The sequence below is a fragment of the Pararge aegeria genome, chromosome 9 (genome assembly GCF_905163445.1).
Source record: "Pararge aegeria chromosome 9, ilParAegt1.1, whole genome shotgun sequence".
In the NCBI taxonomy this organism is placed as follows: domain Eukaryota; kingdom Metazoa; phylum Arthropoda; class Insecta; order Lepidoptera; family Nymphalidae; genus Pararge; species Pararge aegeria.
Genome location: NC_053188.1, coordinates 17,799,784 through 17,816,920, shown reverse-complemented (window position 1 = coordinate 17,816,920; position 17,137 = coordinate 17,799,784). Strand labels below are relative to the sequence as shown.

The following is a 17,137-nucleotide window of genomic DNA, read 5'->3' as shown; positions in this document are numbered from 1 at the left end:
GTAGGTTTTCTTCATTTTATATCATCTGCATACCCTGTGCATACCCTCTATGCACGCCACTAATAGTAACCTATGCCAGTTTAAAACTTAGACAGGCATTTTTCCCGCTGATAATAGAGGGTATCCTCTATGCATGGCTGATGGCACTGGTTACTATGTCAGTTTCTTATGTTTATAACATTAAGCGACAAACGATTTATATAGGTAGGTACCTAAGTGGCACGTTCGAATAAAAAATTTGGGCTAGCAATTTAGCCAAAATACATTTTAGGTCACCAACGCACGCCGCGCCGCTCTAATACCAGTTGGCAGTAGATCTAGAATATTCTATATCATTGGTACAAAAAGACCTTTTTACTAATGTATTACATAAAATCGTATTAATTGAATTACGTGGCCACTGATGCAAGGAACGCATTCCTGGTCGTAATGTCCATGTAATGGTGATAAGAAATTAATACTCGATATTTAACGCTAAGCATTAAACCTAAAAACGTGATTCTTTAGAACTGTGTGGTGCAACGGTTTTGTTGTGGATGGTAAGTAAGTGATCTTAGGTTTAATTCTCAATTCTCTCATTGGTAGAATAAAATTTCTAATATAATTTTGATAGTGTTTTTACTTAAACTTGAAGGAAATATAATTAAAAGCATAATGACTGATAGTGCTTAGTTTTACCTATTCGATATGAATAATCTAGAACTAATATTACGTAGGTAAGTAGTTTACGGATAAATATTTAAAGTTATTTTATTTCGCAACACTAATATTAACTTCTATGACTAACAAGTTATTCTCGCCTAATACTTAGTTGACCTAAAATAATTGTCGCTAGTCAAGAAAATTATATGTTTCGCAATGTCCTGACCACTAGTGAGATATTTTACGCCTCGCACACAGCGATGCTTTATCGTGGCCGTTCATATAGTAAGAAATTAGAACGTCAGAGTTAACGGATCAACAACAATATGTGTACGATATATACCTTAAAACAATTTTCTAGTCGACTGTGACTGTACAGATAAACTCGTGCCCTAAAAACTAGCAATTTTAGTATTTCTTATTCTAACGTTATGATGTTTCGATACTCAAAAACGATCGCCGTTCGTGGCGTGTTTCACACTAATATCCCTGATAGGTAAAGACTGGTTCAACTTGATAGCAAGAATTCATAAGCTGCAGCATTTAAAAATTAACATTTTCTCTATAAATATTTTAACCTTCTGAATACCTTTGAGTTTATAAACTAAAAGTATTAGATATAAATATATAGAAAGTCGGTATACACAAAAATACTGCAGGTCTACCGAAATTATTGTGTTGCTATTTGATAGTACTTAGTTCTTAAACACATATTAAGCGTTGTTAGATTTAAATACTTACCCACTGTTCCACATTTAATCAAAATTCATCAATGATATCTTGTTTCTTTTACAAGTTAGCCCTTGTTGGTCTAAATTGGCAGCGGATTAACCCGTTATGGCGCAGTTATAATAAAAGCACACTTCTGATCGGTTTCAACACGACAACGTACCGGAACGCTCAATCTCTTAGCGGTACGTCTTTGTCGGTATGGTGGTAACTAGCCACGGTCAGACCAGACCAGGAAAAATTATAAATTCCTAAATTGGTCCCTACCAGGAATCGACACCGGGCTCTGTTTTAAAATAACACCGCTCACCGTTACGCCAGGGAGGTCGTCAAAATACATATGATATACTTGTATTTTAATTCGAATTTAACCGTTGCAAGTAGAAAGCAAACTTCAAAGTTAACGAGCTAAGTTTGACTTTGAAATTGTAAAGACCTCTAATACCTACAGGGGATAAGGGTGACTTTTTATAGGATTCGTGTGTCTAATCGATATGAATATTTAGACACGCGAATTTAAATGAATTTAATTTATCGTGAGAAAACCCACATATCTCAAGGGAATTGCTATTAATTTTAAGGTATAACCAATATGGCCTTCACACGTTTTCCATATAATTCCGAACATTAAAAATGATGAAGTCTATACGGTCTATTGATAACTGTAGAAGCTTAGAGATACAAGTTATTCATAAGATTTTATTACAAAAGTACCAACGAAATCAAACAGTGAAATTAGATTTTGAGTATTTGTTCATTTTAATTTTGATAAAGGAAGCTCCTAACCTTAAATACTTAATAATTTTAAAGAAAAACATACATCAACAGGTGGAATCAAAGACAAAACTCATTAAGCGGGTGAAATTGTAAACAAGACACCTTGTTTTTATAATCTTTGTTTTTTATAAATTTAAATTTCCGCCGATCAATGAAATAAATCCTATTCCAAAAATATAACACAGATAATGTTTTGAAGTATGTAACATAACGTTTTGTAAATACCTCGTCTAAGTAAATTCGCCAGTTGATACCTGAATTGACAAAAGAGGCATGAATAAATGGCCGACCTTTTTTAAAAGCGATAAAAAGAAATATTACTCACAAATATATTTACGTAGTGCACAAAAAGTTTTTTCCCATAAAAAAGTATACCAATCGAGAACAAGTACCTAAATAAAACCGAAAATAAGTTACTAACTTTACACGATAGCGATTACATGAAAAAAACGTTAATAGTCTTTAAGACATTTCGCAACTCATTGGCTTGAATGTAAAATTACTTGTCTGTTTTACCTAGTAGATAGCCTGTATCAAATAACTCACCTTAAACGGCATATATGATAAGACTCACAACCGGTTAATCGGGACCTAACACTGATTGATGCATCAAACACTGCATTAACATTTGAATTAGGTAATTGTTACGTTTTGTTACGCGCCATTAGTTATTTATTGAGCAGCGTTAAAACAATTTATCGTATTTGAACGATCGCTGTTAAATCAAGATCCATGTGTTATTAACTGTTATATAATGCCAGTCCAGTAATGAATTTGATAATTGGGATGCCGGTAAACTTTTAGTCTTTATTTTACCTTTACCACCATGCTAAATGATGCATTTTTATTAATTTAAATTACATTTACTGCGGAATAACTTGCCCATTCGTCAGTTAAAAGCATTATAATATTATCCTAAGTAATGCACTAATGTAAGGTTGGTATTTAAAGCGCGAGCGCAAATCAATAGTCGCGGTTAAGCACACTAACGCATGTCGGTAATCGGATGGGTGTACCACTTTTTCCGCACATCGAGAAGCACGACGTTATGCCGTCAATTCCGGTCACTATCGCTAGTAACAATTGCAAAAGATTGATGTATAAGTATTGGGATTTTGTAAGATTCATATCGCTATCTCAATGATCGAGGAGGCGTGTGGCCAGAAAAGGGGTGTTATTAGGCTTGGGATAACATATGAGATATTTGTATGTTGATTTTATTTTCTGCTTCGTTTTGGACAGACATCCAGACGCACTATGCTTCGCGTAGGTTGCACCAATCATTTCAATGATAGATCACGTAATCATAACCTTCCACTATCAGGTTCATTGACTTGCCAATACGTTGTTATAGGTGTGTTGTGAGAAACATCGTTTCCTAAGAAAACATACCAAACAAAACATATCGCAACACACACTAATCATGTGTAGCCTTTTCTCATAACAATCAGCGCGAAATGAACTAACCGAGTTCTGAGCGCACAAAACCTCCATTGTAACAACAAGTTACTAACCGACTGGCAGTTATTGCGAAACACGTAAAAAACATCGCTTGTCTACCAAATCACTAGAAACACACTTTTATGATATCCAGATCACACCATGGACCTGCTGACTGACTTCCTATACCCGCTAGTAGCTAAGGCGTTCTCTTACACTTCCGATCCTAGCTCCATTCCCTCAGAAGATGCTCTAACTCAACAATCAAATAACAACCGAATGTGCATTCCAATTGTGACAGAAATATTGATATTAAATTAATGTTAGAATCATCCCGAATAAATTCAATATGGCTTCTGCGTGACGCCATTTTAGTTTGTTAAAATTCATACTCTTTGAAGTAAGTTTTTTTTAAGATTTATTATATGCGCGTGAAAGGCCAAATTTAATTAAAATGGTGAAAAAATTTCATGATTTGCGACTTACGAAAACATACTTCTTGTAGTACGTAATATTATAAAATGTGCAGTGTTGATGATTTCTTTAATTTAATACTGCGTAATAATTGGGTCGGATTGAATAATAGATTATGCTATTGTTTATTTATTTCTCTTTTTTTCACTCTGAAAATATATTAATTTTACGGCTATATTTGAGGGTTTGTTTGAGGGTAAAAATATAGGCATATTATGTATATTTTGTTGAATTAAAATGTAAGAATATGTATTTATTCACTATCTTAGGAACTGTGCCTCGCTGCGGTGGTTTCGAGGACGTTTTAGATTTTATTTAGTTTTTAAATAGTTTATTTTAGGTTATAGTTATGTATTAAAATGAACTTATCAACATTTTTACAATACATAGATCATTAATTATAGCAAGTTATACAAAATTAGACACAATTAAAATTCGGACCATGTTTGGCATACGCAGTACTTCTGATAGCATAGTCCGTTTACTTGATTGTTATAACATGCTCTACATCGAGATTGGCACTCTTTGTTAGTTCTACAGATGACTTGACTCCAATGCTCTAAAATTAAAGAAAACAAAATAATAGAAAAATTTTGGACGCATAAAAAATTGGAGTATATATTAAGTTAATTAAGAAAAAAATCTAAACCTTAACCAATAGAATACATTTCAATTTAATGCTTTTTACTTTAATTTTGATTCTACTTGCATATCCAACGTTTTAATAAAAAAAAATCAAACTAACAGAAATTCTTAGTTAATTTTAATGAGGTACTGTTGCATAAAACTTACTTGTATTATAATATTCAAAAGTTTCGGATGACTCGAAAACGCAAGCCAAAACTATAATAATAGTTAATATCGTAATTTTTGACATTTGTTCTTATTCTTTTATAACTAGTCCGTCAAAAACAATTTGAATGACGATGTTAAAACAAAGGTGCTTACTATTTATAAGGTTAAAACTTATCGATTAATTAACGAAATCCGTTGAAGTATTTTAATTCATTTGTTTATGTTGACGGAGAGAATTGTCATGGCGTTTTAGCGATGGCAACAATACTGAACGCTCATAAAAACACCGATTAAATTCTTACTAGCAACGCGTTAACACGTATTGTTTATATAATTCATCAATATGTAAAATTGAATTTAGCATTCTGTTGAACATGTACTGATAACCACACATCATAAAAATTGTTCAAATAAGTAAGTACATTTACGTAAAAACAAGTCAAAACCAAAGTCAACCTTTGTTCATACAAACAGGCTTTTTTACGTACGCTTGTGAAATCCTAGGGTTTTATCGACGCGGAAGCCCACATTAAACTCGGCCAAGTACACTTTGTATAACCGCCTATCATATTTCTCGCAATTCTAAGCGCACCTTAACTGTCCTTTATAAATCAGTTAAAAGTAAAGGCCTACCACATTAGCAAACTTCGTTACACCGCTTATAAAAACATTAGATGTGCGATGACATGATTATTTCAAACATTACAATGACCACATTTCGAAATGACACCTTTGCGCAATCCTGCGCAGATCACTTAGATATTTGTAGAGACCCCATAAAATAGCTTGTGTTACAAAACATTCTAGTTTTAATATGAATGAATTTTTGGCATGTAATATTATTAAAGAATTAGTTATTAACTAACATTTGGTAGGAGCTTAACTTCACTTTTGGGGGGCCGAGTGTGAATCCCACCACGCATCTCTAACTATTCTAAGTTATGTGCGTTTTAAGTAATTAAAATATCACTTGCTTTAACGGTGAAGGAAAACATCGTGAGTAAACTTTTTTGCCTGATAGTTACATATTGTTCTCAAAGGTGTTTGGGGTCCACCAAATCACACTGGGCCAGCCTGGTGGATTACGGCCTTAAATCCTTCTCATTCTATTAGGAGACCCATCCTCTGTAGTGGGCCGGTAATGGGTTGATGTCATGATGTCATGATGATGATGATGATGATGATGATGATGATGATGATGATGATGATTTTTGTATTATGGATATAAACAATACAAAGTTTAATTTGGTCTTAGGAGAACCAGAGTAAGCAATAAAGCTTAGAATGGAATGATTTCCAAATCCTAAGGCGCTACAATAGTAACTCCTAAAAGTTAGCTTTGGCATACCCCCAGCTAAGTGGAAGGAATAAATCAAGTGAGTTACTAGGAATCACTAGCTACAAGCAACAAAATGACCAGCATTGGTCATCCATCTTTAAACATGAGGATGATGAATTTAATTATCGAAGGGCCTTTGCACTACAGCTTTATACAGCGTACTCAGTCAGTATGACGACCCAAATGTATCTTATATGTTCAACATGATTGATTGCTGTTACCACCATTAATTACAAGAACATTGCATTCAACTGTTGGTATGCTCAACCGTAAACACTGTTGCGTAAAGTTGGTTAAGCAAGCGGGGAATCGCTTACTGATTAGTAATATTTTGAGCATCTAACGTATAGTTAAAAACTTCATTGTATTAGAAATGTAACCAGTAAACCTGAATGATACCAAAAAGAGCTTAGAACTTAGTTCATGGAGTCAGTTCAAGGTCGTTTACATAGTACTGAGAGGAAATTCTTACACTGTAGCTTATACAGTTTGCCCACTATTGTGTTTCAAAATTCATTGTTCTTAAGAAACTTTTATCTTTGTTACAGATCTATTTAGTTTTCCTGCTGGTAGCAGCTGTGGCTGCCAGCGAGAAGAAGTCAATAGAGAAGAAGGAGGGCCTCGAGAAGAAGTTGGACAAACGAGGTCTTTTAAACCTCGGCTATGGTTACGGTATCAGCGGACTCGACGTCGGCTACATCGGTAGCGGCCATGGCTTCGGTGGTGCTTACAACTTCGTCGACGAAGGATCTCTAGCGCACTCCGGATATGGAATCGACCTCGGTCACCGCACTGACGTCACCAGAACCGTCACACTCGTCAAAGGAGTCCCATACGCTGTACCAGTCGACCGGCCAGTTCCCTACCCCGTCGAGAAACACGTTCCCTACCCCGTCAAGGTCCCAGTGCCCCAGCCTTACGAAGTCGTCAAGCACGTGCCCGTTCACGTCAAGGAATACGTCAAGGTTCCCGTACACGTACCCGCCCCTTACCCAGTAGAAAAGAAAGTGCCTTACCCCGTCCACGTTCCCGTCGACAGGCCTTACCCCGTCAAAGTGTTGGTGCCCCAGCCTTACCCCGTTGAGAAGCATATACCTTACCCCGTTAAGGTGCACGTCCCTCAACCCTACCCCGTGGAAAAACATGTGCCATATCCCGTAGAAGTTAAAGTGCCCGTTCCCCAACCTTACCCAGTAATCAAGCACGTCGGATACCCTGTCAAAGTGCCCGTTGACAGGCCTTACCCCGTACACGTGCCCGCTCCTTACCCCGTTGAAAAGCCTGTGCCATACCCAGTGCATGTTGAAAAGCCCGTGGCCGTACCTGTCCATGTCCCCGTAGACAGGCCTTACCCCGTCCATGTAGAGAGACCCGTAGCCGTGCCCGTTAAGGTACCAGTCCCAGAGCCTTACCCAGTGTACAAACACATCCCCTATGAGGTAGAAAGGCCCGTGCCCGTCCCAGTCAAGGTGCCCGTCGACAGGCCTTACCCCGTGCACGTAGACAGGCCTTACCCCGTCCACGTAGAGAAGCCAGTCCCAGTCCCAGTGAAGGTTCCAGTGCTGATCAACGAGCATGAGCACAGCGGCCACTACAACTTCGGAGGCTCCTACTACGAGCACTAAACTAGGTTAATTAAATAGTTTGTTACTTTATTATTCGCCAATGTCACGCTATTTATATCTCGCCAAACAAAGATTTGAACCGTTAGATATGCCCACTTCCTAATTTCACGTGGGCGAAATTTTTCCATCGTGAAATGTGTGAGCTCATCCTTATAACAATACTGCATAAAAAAAGTATCCAATCTATTAAGACACGTGGCTAAACGAAGTGTCTACTTGACACTTAACGTGAAAACAGTGAAATATTTTTTCGGGGTCAAGGCATATCTTCGATTGAAACCTTTGTCGCCAAGCAGCGGCCGGGACACCAGCAAAATTTTCTATTGACTATTTATACTGTCCTTCTATGAGATTTCACGTCATATAAGCGTACAGAAGGTACGCCGTGTACGTGTATTATATGTGATGCAAATGTTACCATTAATAGGTTAAGTCGACTGTAATATACGAAATAAATAAAAAAAAATAAGAAAACAAATGAAAACATATTTTATTTCTCTCTCTACATAATCACTTAAAGTTATTACTTATTTTCAAGGCCTCTTTCCTGGGCTCTAGTTTATATGGCATTTAAATCTATGCTGATCTCGTAATCCATTTGAAATATTAGACGTCACACACTTATCACACAAATTGTGGGTAGTAACGGTCCTAAAGGTAACTTACAATTATCATCAACCCATTCTCCACGTCCCAGACAGCCGATTGGCGCATTGGGTAGCGACCCTGCTTTCTGAGTCGGCCGTGGGTTCGATTCCCACTACTTTGAAATGTTTGTGTGATGAGCATGAATGATTTTCAGTGTCTGAGTGTTTATATGTATGATGACTCATCAGTCATCTTAGTACCCATTTACACAAGCTACGCTTACTTTGGAGCTAGGTAAGGTGTGACCCATGTGTGTATTGTCGTAGTATATTTATTTATTCATTTATTATCAGCACACTACAGGGCCCTGGTCTCCTATTAGTGAGAAGGGTTAAAGCCACCACTAATGTAACTTGCAACAAATCATTTAAATTATAACATTTGGTTAAGAATTCAAATTTTGTATAAAATATGGGAATTGTTAATAACCTGTCAGTGTTCAATAATGACTTAAATGCTTTCAGTGTAAAGTTCAGTTGCCATTTACTATGTGAATGTCAAAGTAAAATGTATTAACATAGTTCAACTTTAGTTCCTTTTATAAATAAGTATCTTTTTTCTTTTTCATAAAATCAAACTTCCTGCACACTCAAAATAATCAACACAGATAAGTAATGAAAATTGTTTAATTTTTTTTATTATTCTTGTTCGTTTTATTATTCCATAGACTAATAACCACCATCTCGATAATAATGAATCATATTCAATGAAATATTTCTTGTTGAAAAGTATATATACATTAGCTTCTGGTCGTCTATTTAAATTAATTTTATTAGTAAAAAAACTTTAAAAAATTTGGTTTAAATAGTCAATACAGAAAACAGTTACAGGGCATTTCCCAAACACAAATGAAGCGTTCATACTTTTTTTTAAATGTAATACTAACTGTCGCTCGCGTCTTCGTCCGCGTTTTTTTGGTTTTTCTTAAATCCCACAGATTATGCACATTTATCCGGGATAAAAAGAAGCCTATGTTACTCTCCCTCAATTCAACTAACAGTATACCAAAATTTTTTTTTTTTTGGTTTCTAACTAAGAATTAGTTACTTATGATTTGAAAATTGAAAGAAGGACAAACAAGGGTATTCTATGCATGTTAGTAAACATATATAGACAAGTATTCTCATATAAAATAATATGTTATAGGCATAAACTTAATAATAAACTGCACCAGTTAATTAAGTTTATGGGCATTACAAGTATTATATTAATACAGATATAATCAGGAAACGTAGTAAAGGTCACGTTACTGCCCAACATGGCAGTAGGTACGTAAAGGTAAGTTATAAGAGTGAAGTGTCCAATGGTTGACCTTCACGGTTGATTGTTGCGGTATTTACCGACTTTGTAATGACTGTAAGCGGTCCCCGACCGCGATCTGTGATATAATGACCACATCAGCTTTGAATCAGTTACACAGTACTTTTACTAAAACTTGACCCCGTAGCTTCAAACAGTTGCTGCACAAAGGATAAGATGTTATTATTTAAGTTACTAGCACTGCCTGCGTTCTTAGTCCGCATTTAGTTTTTTATACAAATCCTGTGGGAAACGCTTTTTTTCCTGGGATTAATAATTATCCCATGTTACTCCCCGCCTTTTAACTAACTGATTTGACGGCTGATTTGTTGTGCAGTTTGCAGCGACCCTGCTTTCTGAGTCCAAGGCCGTGGGTTCGATTCCCACAACTGGAAAATGTTTGTGTGACGAGCATGAATGTTTTTTAGTGTCTGGGTGTTTATATTCTAATTATATATGTATATTATCATATAAATATTCATCAGTAATCTTAGTACCCATAACACACGCTACGCTTACTTTGGGGCTAGATGGCGATGTGTGTATTGTCGTAGTATATTTATTTATTTATTTATTAACTCTATGGCAAAAATAAAGTTTATTGGTAGCTGAGTAAGGGCGTAAAGGAAGGACAAATAAATACTTTGACATTTATAATATCAGTTAAGATCTTCAAATTGAAAATCATTGGCAGACACTTTACTAGACACAATTTTATTAGTCTGCTGTGTGTTGCCAGCTATTGGCGTGGTTGAACGTTCATGCGTCCGACATTTTAGAATAAGTGAAATTTTAACTTACATATTTTTATCCCCTTAATTTAAAACCCAGGTTTTTCAATTATGAGTAAAAGAAAAATGAATTGTATTTAACTTTTGTAAGTACCGTCACACACTAACATAAATACAATCCAAACAAATGAAACAACTATGAAACTAAATTTAGATATGTTTTTCTTGAGTGTCCTAGAAGAGTAAGGATGGAAATAGTGGATAAAACTTTGTATTAATTTATTCATTTTTAGAACTGGAATTTTGATTTTCATTTCCGAATACAATTATTCTTAGTTCCACTGGATATTAGCATTTTCAAGCTCCCAAAGTCCTGAACGTCTTCTAGTTGTGAAAATGTAACAAGACGTGAAAAATCAATGACTTTTTTATATCTTTTTATAGTAATAATTTACGGACCAAATAGATGGCCCCCTGATGGTTTCTGGAATGTGTCCTGTGTCCAACCTGAGGCCTTGGCGATCAGACCGAAAGACAGCATTGAAACAATGCTGCTTGGTTGCAGAAATAAGCATGGCGTCAGTACTTCCCCGGACGAGCTTCGTCACAAAAAGCTTTACTACTTATAGATAGATAGATAGATAGAAATTCTTTATTGCACATACAGAAATTGTTTATATAAAACGTAAGCTTACAGAAAAATCCTATTATAACATTAAGGATTATTTAAACGATAAAAAAGCTTGGGTGTGAATTGCTCTAGATTCATAGCTTAATTTAAATTTACTGGAAGATGGTGATAACAAAAAAATAAATTTACCCGGCTAAGTTTGTTGTGGGCTCTTCTTAGACCAGGGCGCGTTTGGAACCCTCGTAGCTTTAGATTTAAGTTGGCGAACGAAGTTATCACCATCCCGTTACAATAATGTAAACAATTATGTATGAACGCTTCATAAGTGCCTGTGATAGGCCTACATGAATAAAGAAATTTTGAATTTGAATTTGAAAAGAAAAAAAAACAAATTGAGCTAAACAAAAGGTAAATAAATATATATGCGCAAAGGCGGCCTTATCGCTGGAGCCGGAATCGGAAAACGGGATAGTGTAACATTCAATTTAAAAATAAATAATTGATATACATTACATATACTTTACATACTACTACTACATAATATACAGATAAATCATGTATATGTGTATATATATCTTATACTAATACTAAGTATTTCTTAAATATAGTTCATCGCGTACATACCACGATAATATTTTGGGATTTGTCGATATATCGCCCAGTAGCATCGATCTTGGTCACGATGGGACTGCGTAGGTACGTAACGGGACTAAGTATGCTTGAATTCAAAGTTACAGTAGCTACGAGTATTGCGCGGTGCCGTGAGAGACGTAAATGATATTTACTTTGAACCCAATTGTATTGTAAAGTCCTATGAGGAGCAAACTGTTGGTGCTCCTCAGTGGGGCGCACTGAGTTATTTACCAGGGTATGCATACAGGGAGATTGCATTAAATGGCATAAAATCAAAAATTTTAAGGTAGGCAGGGCTTTCGTGCATGCATAAAGTGCTCACCAATGGTGCTCCGTAAATGCGAATGGTTGTTTAATATTCAGCTCTACAGTTGCACCGATTTTGATAAAATCTTGAGTCTATATATGAACATCCTCATCATTACACTCTTACCGGCCCAATACAGGGAGGGATCGCCTCTCGAATACCAAGGGTCTGGGCCTTAGTAAACCACGCTGACCAAGTGTGAAATGGCAGACTTCAACGCCTTTGAGAATGTTATAGATACGAATGATAGAACGTTCTAGTAAAAGTAAGTAATATTTGCAAGCATTGCTTAAATTGAAAACGCACATAACTCCGAAAAGTTAGTGGTGCATGCTCCGAAAGAAAGGCTGAAGCTTGGGCTACTAGGCTCACCGCTCAGATGAACTTGGGGGTCCCAAAAAAGTCCACCACGCTGGGCAATTGCGGTTCGGTACGGACCATAGATATGCAGGTTCTCTCACGGAGCTTTCTTCATTGTTAAAGCAAGTGATATTTAATGGCTTAAAATGCACATGCTCCACAAAATATAATGTGCGGGGATGGAAGTCATTCCCACCGGAAGGGATGCCGAAGTATTACCCAATAGGCTATAAAAAGCATACCAATTTCTTTAAAACAAATTCTAGTTACAAGCCCGTAAATCTGAATCGGAGCAGCGTAATGGGTCGAAGCTATATAACTCTTTCATATGGGAGAAAAGACCTGCGCCCATTTGTGGGATATGAATTAACAAAAGTTAGCGAGGACATAAATAGACTAAGAATGCACAACAAATTTGGCAGTTAACTGTCAGCAACCCGAACGTCTGAACAATCATTATATTAAGCTCAATTTGCTATACTCCGCAAATGCTAAAGTCAAAAAGTTCATTGTAAAGTCAACATCTCCTGGGGATACATACTCTGGTGTCGGAGCGATACGTGCGTAGACAGTACACTGCGGGAGTTCTTGGTGTGGAATATAAAGATTGAAGAAATGATACATTGCGCATTAAAGATATTCTTGCTTTTCGTGGAGTATAGTGAAATAAGCTTAATCTTTATTGCTTATCATGGAATTCCGCTTAAATTCCAGGCAAAACATGGACTAGGAAAGCTATAAACAGAAAAGAGTGCAAAAGAATGGAGGAGACCTTTGCCAACGTTTAGCAAACAGACAAAGTTGTCAGTGACTCACCAGAGTCGTTAATATTAGTATAAATTGTAAAATTCCGTGTCTGAACATGGGCTTTATTATTATTTTGGAATTCCGCAACGTTACCCCTCCTTCTATACAATATCCTAACGTTTAAGTTAAGAAATTAATCATCATAGGTTTATAAAATTTCAAGAAATAAACAGATAATATAAATCGAATAAAACTTTCATTGAATTTAGAACCTTTTTGTAAACATAATATATAGTTCGTCTTGACCAGTGTTTTAAGCCATCGGTTGCCTGGAAGAGATCGCTATGTAGCGATAAGGCCGCCTAATTGTATACATCATGTGAACTAGTTTTTATCATTTTTCCTGTATTTTTATGTGGCGTACAATAAAAGTGTATCCATTAATTCATAATATATACGTGCATTAAATAAGCAAAGAGATATTTCAAATTATTTTAAATTTTCCAAAAAAGGCCCTTATTATAACGAATTCCTTTTAAAAATCAACTAGAGCCTCATATTAACTTAGGAGGTCACACAGTTACGCAGTAGCGTGGGTATCAGATCAGGTAATTGATCGCTAATTAAGCGTTAATTGGAGATTAGCGTGATAAATGATCCGTGCGTTCGGACCTATATTGTACGCAAGTAGGGCATATCGGAAACGCAACGGTATGTTTATCAGAACACTTTTAATAGGAGATAATTAATTCAATGTTATTTTTTTTTTCAAATTCAAATTCAATATTCATTTATTTAAAGTATGGCTCACGTCATGGTTCGTAAAGCCGATTAAACCGTCTCTATTCTTCAAATTGCGGCACTTTGTAGGACCTTTTCCTTGCATGCCCTGTGATGTGTTGCATTGTTTTGATCCCTTACTTATATTGAAATCGGTAAACCATGCTGTTAAATTTAAAATTCATATTCAAAAATGTTTTATTAATATAGACCTTATCACAGGGACTATATATATATATATATGAAGCACACAAACTTAGCCAGGTTTTTTTTTGTTATCACATTCTCACAGTCTACTTAATGTTGGGCTATGAAGTTAGGGCAATTCCAATTATCATACATGTAATCCTTATTTTTGTAATAGGATGTTTCTATAAGCTTACATTTTATATAAAATTTGAACTTATTAAGAGACATCTCAAGGATTTCATATGGTAATTTGTTATAAAATGATATACAATTACCCTTAAATGAATTACTAATTTTAAGCAGCCTAGTAAACTCCACTACAAGTTTATTTTTACTTCTAATATTAATAATGTTAAAGACCACTTTCTTTTTTAAATTTGGTTATATTTTTATGTACATAAATTAAATTTTCAAATATGTATTGATTATGCACCGTCATAATTTTAGCTTCTTTAAATTTATCTCTTACGATTCCGTAATGCAATACTGATAAATTAATCTTTAGATCCCAAAGATCTTTCAACGGCTCATAAAGTATGTCTGTTTGTACATACATATCCAAAAAACAAAGCGCATATTGTCCTATTGTTATATGGACTCACACGCGCAGTCGTTTCGTGTACAAAACGCAAACAAAAAGGGTTATACAGGGTGAGTTTACAAGAAGGATAAGTGACAAAACTCTTGTATGGAAGCTGTATCTTTCTTCATTTCATAAGCTAGCGCGCTCAACGTTACTTTGCATCTATACCACCACTATCTAACGGATTTCGCGGCCGGTATATATGCCTCAAGACTGCGATATTAAAAGCACATACCATCAGGTGTGATTGCAATTTTGTTTATTCATGATGACGCAGTCTCTACAATTATTGCTTCTTAGTTATCCCCGCATCTTTCTTGCAGCGAAAAATAGCCTAGATTACTCCATGAAAATATACTCTACTTTTAGAAAATCTCAAAATATAGAGCGATAAGGCCGCTCTCTAACTTGCTGTATGTATTCCTATTTTCTGTTATTTTTTTTCTCGGTTGTATATGATAAAAGTAAATGCATTGAATTATAAATTTATACTTATATTAGTGCCGGCCGATTGGCTCAGTGGGCAGCGACCTTGCTTTCTGAGCCCAAGGCCGTGGGTTCGATTTCCACGACTGGAAAATGTTTGTGAGATGAGCATGAATGTTTTTCAGTGTCTGGATATTTATATGTATATTCTAACTATTTATGTAGTTTATTCATAAAAAAATCAACATTCATCTTAGTACCAATAACACAAGCTACGCCTACTTTAGGGCTAGATGGCGATGCGTGTATTGTCGTTGTATATTTATTATTTATTTATACTAGATTTTCCATTGCCGACTTACCTGGTAGTACTGAAATTGACAACTATAATATTATATATTTATAATATTATCAACATTCATCATAATCTTTATCAGCGTTAAATAACGACATAACAATGTTACATTATTAACATTTTGCGCCTCACTGACCCATCTCATAGTCTCACCCTTTAATAAAATAATAATTAAGACAGTGTCCTTGTTCAATAGCAATTAAGCAGCAATGGCAATGGCATTACGGAGAGATAGATAGATATAGATACAATCCTTAACTTGAGATAAATGTGAAAGATAACAACACAATATATCTATTTGCAATCATCGATTATGACCCAGCGATCAGGTCAAGATTGACCATTTCATACTCAGGCCAGCTTTTTAACAATTTCTAGATGCAATTATATAGCCAGCAAGAAAGCATAAGAGCGAATAAAAAATATTGGCTTTTTATAATTATATTATTTATATATATATATATATATACTTATATTATAAATGTCAATGTAAGTTTGTTTGTTACGCTTTCACGCAAAAACTACTCAACCGATCCTGATGAAACTTTATATACATATTCTTGGAAGTCTTAGAAGTAATATAGGATACTTTTTATCCCGACATTAAGCTCGGTTCCTTTGGGACAGCGGATGAAAGTGTTTAACGATTTTACACCATAACTCCGAAAAATTATAACAGATTTAAATAATTGTTTTTGTACTCTAGATGTGTTTAATTTTGCCCAAACTGTGGTTGGAAATAGAGGACCGAACTCCTCAGCGGACAGCAGCAAACCCCTCAATTAATGCTTAGCGATACTGAATTTCTTTTAGAACTACAACTAAATTGAATGCCACATCAAAAACAAAATCAAACGCAGACGAAGTCGCGGGCAACAGCTATTATAATATAATATAATATTAATAATTGATGCATGCGTTTCTACGCGGTTTCTACGCGGCAACGTACCGTAACGCTTAATCGCTTGACGGCATATCTTCGTCGGTAAGGTGGTAACTAGCAACGGAGACCAAACCACCTTTCATGGAATGCGGATCCATTCCATGAAAGGTGGTTTGGTCCATGAAAAGAACTTAGAGGTGCCACGCTTGGTGCAACAGTACTGCAAAAAGGAACTACAAACTTATTTTTTTCGTGGACGAAGGTTATGGAATGAAATGGTGAATCTGGTGCTGAAACCTCGTCCTTACGAGGCGATGAAAGTTTATGTTACAAAACAGTGTATTTCTGTGTATTGCTACAGAGGTATGTTTGTTACACCCTTTTTGGGAGTCTTGATAGGTTGGGTAACATCTACTTGAATCAATGTTGTCATACATGTCAATAAAAATATCTTCTGACGTCATAAAGAATAACTCGTAGCCGACCGGCAGACGGGCTATTGTGCGGATTAATTCTTATCAGGAACAAAATTGTACTATTACTTTGAATCTTTTCACTTTCAAAAGATCGATCTTGGGTGAGCTTTTTTGAGCTTTAGCTATTTGGATTTATATAATTGCTTGACAACTATTACTAAAGAAAATGAACCACATAGCCACAACTCTACTCTTGTTTACTAAAGCAGTGATGACCTGACAACAATTATTCCCAAAGTATTTGACCAGTGCGTAAAAAAAATATAAA

The 17,137-nt window shown here is 35.6% G+C and overlaps 1 protein-coding gene across 1 annotated transcript; it reads left to right on the top strand.

The window, feature by feature from the left end:
• The first annotated feature begins 410 nt into the window (after positions 1-410).
• LOC120626239 (proline-rich protein 4-like) lies at positions 411-8,253 on the top strand. The gene is made up of 2 exons (XM_039893654.1): positions 411-539; positions 6,745-8,253. The coding sequence occupies exons 1-2, from the start codon at positions 537-539 to the stop codon at positions 7,819-7,821; spliced, it is 1,080 nt and encodes a 359-aa protein (XP_039749588.1). The 5' UTR covers positions 411-536; the 3' UTR covers positions 7,822-8,253.
• The last annotated feature ends 8,884 nt before the right edge of the window (positions 8,254-17,137 follow it).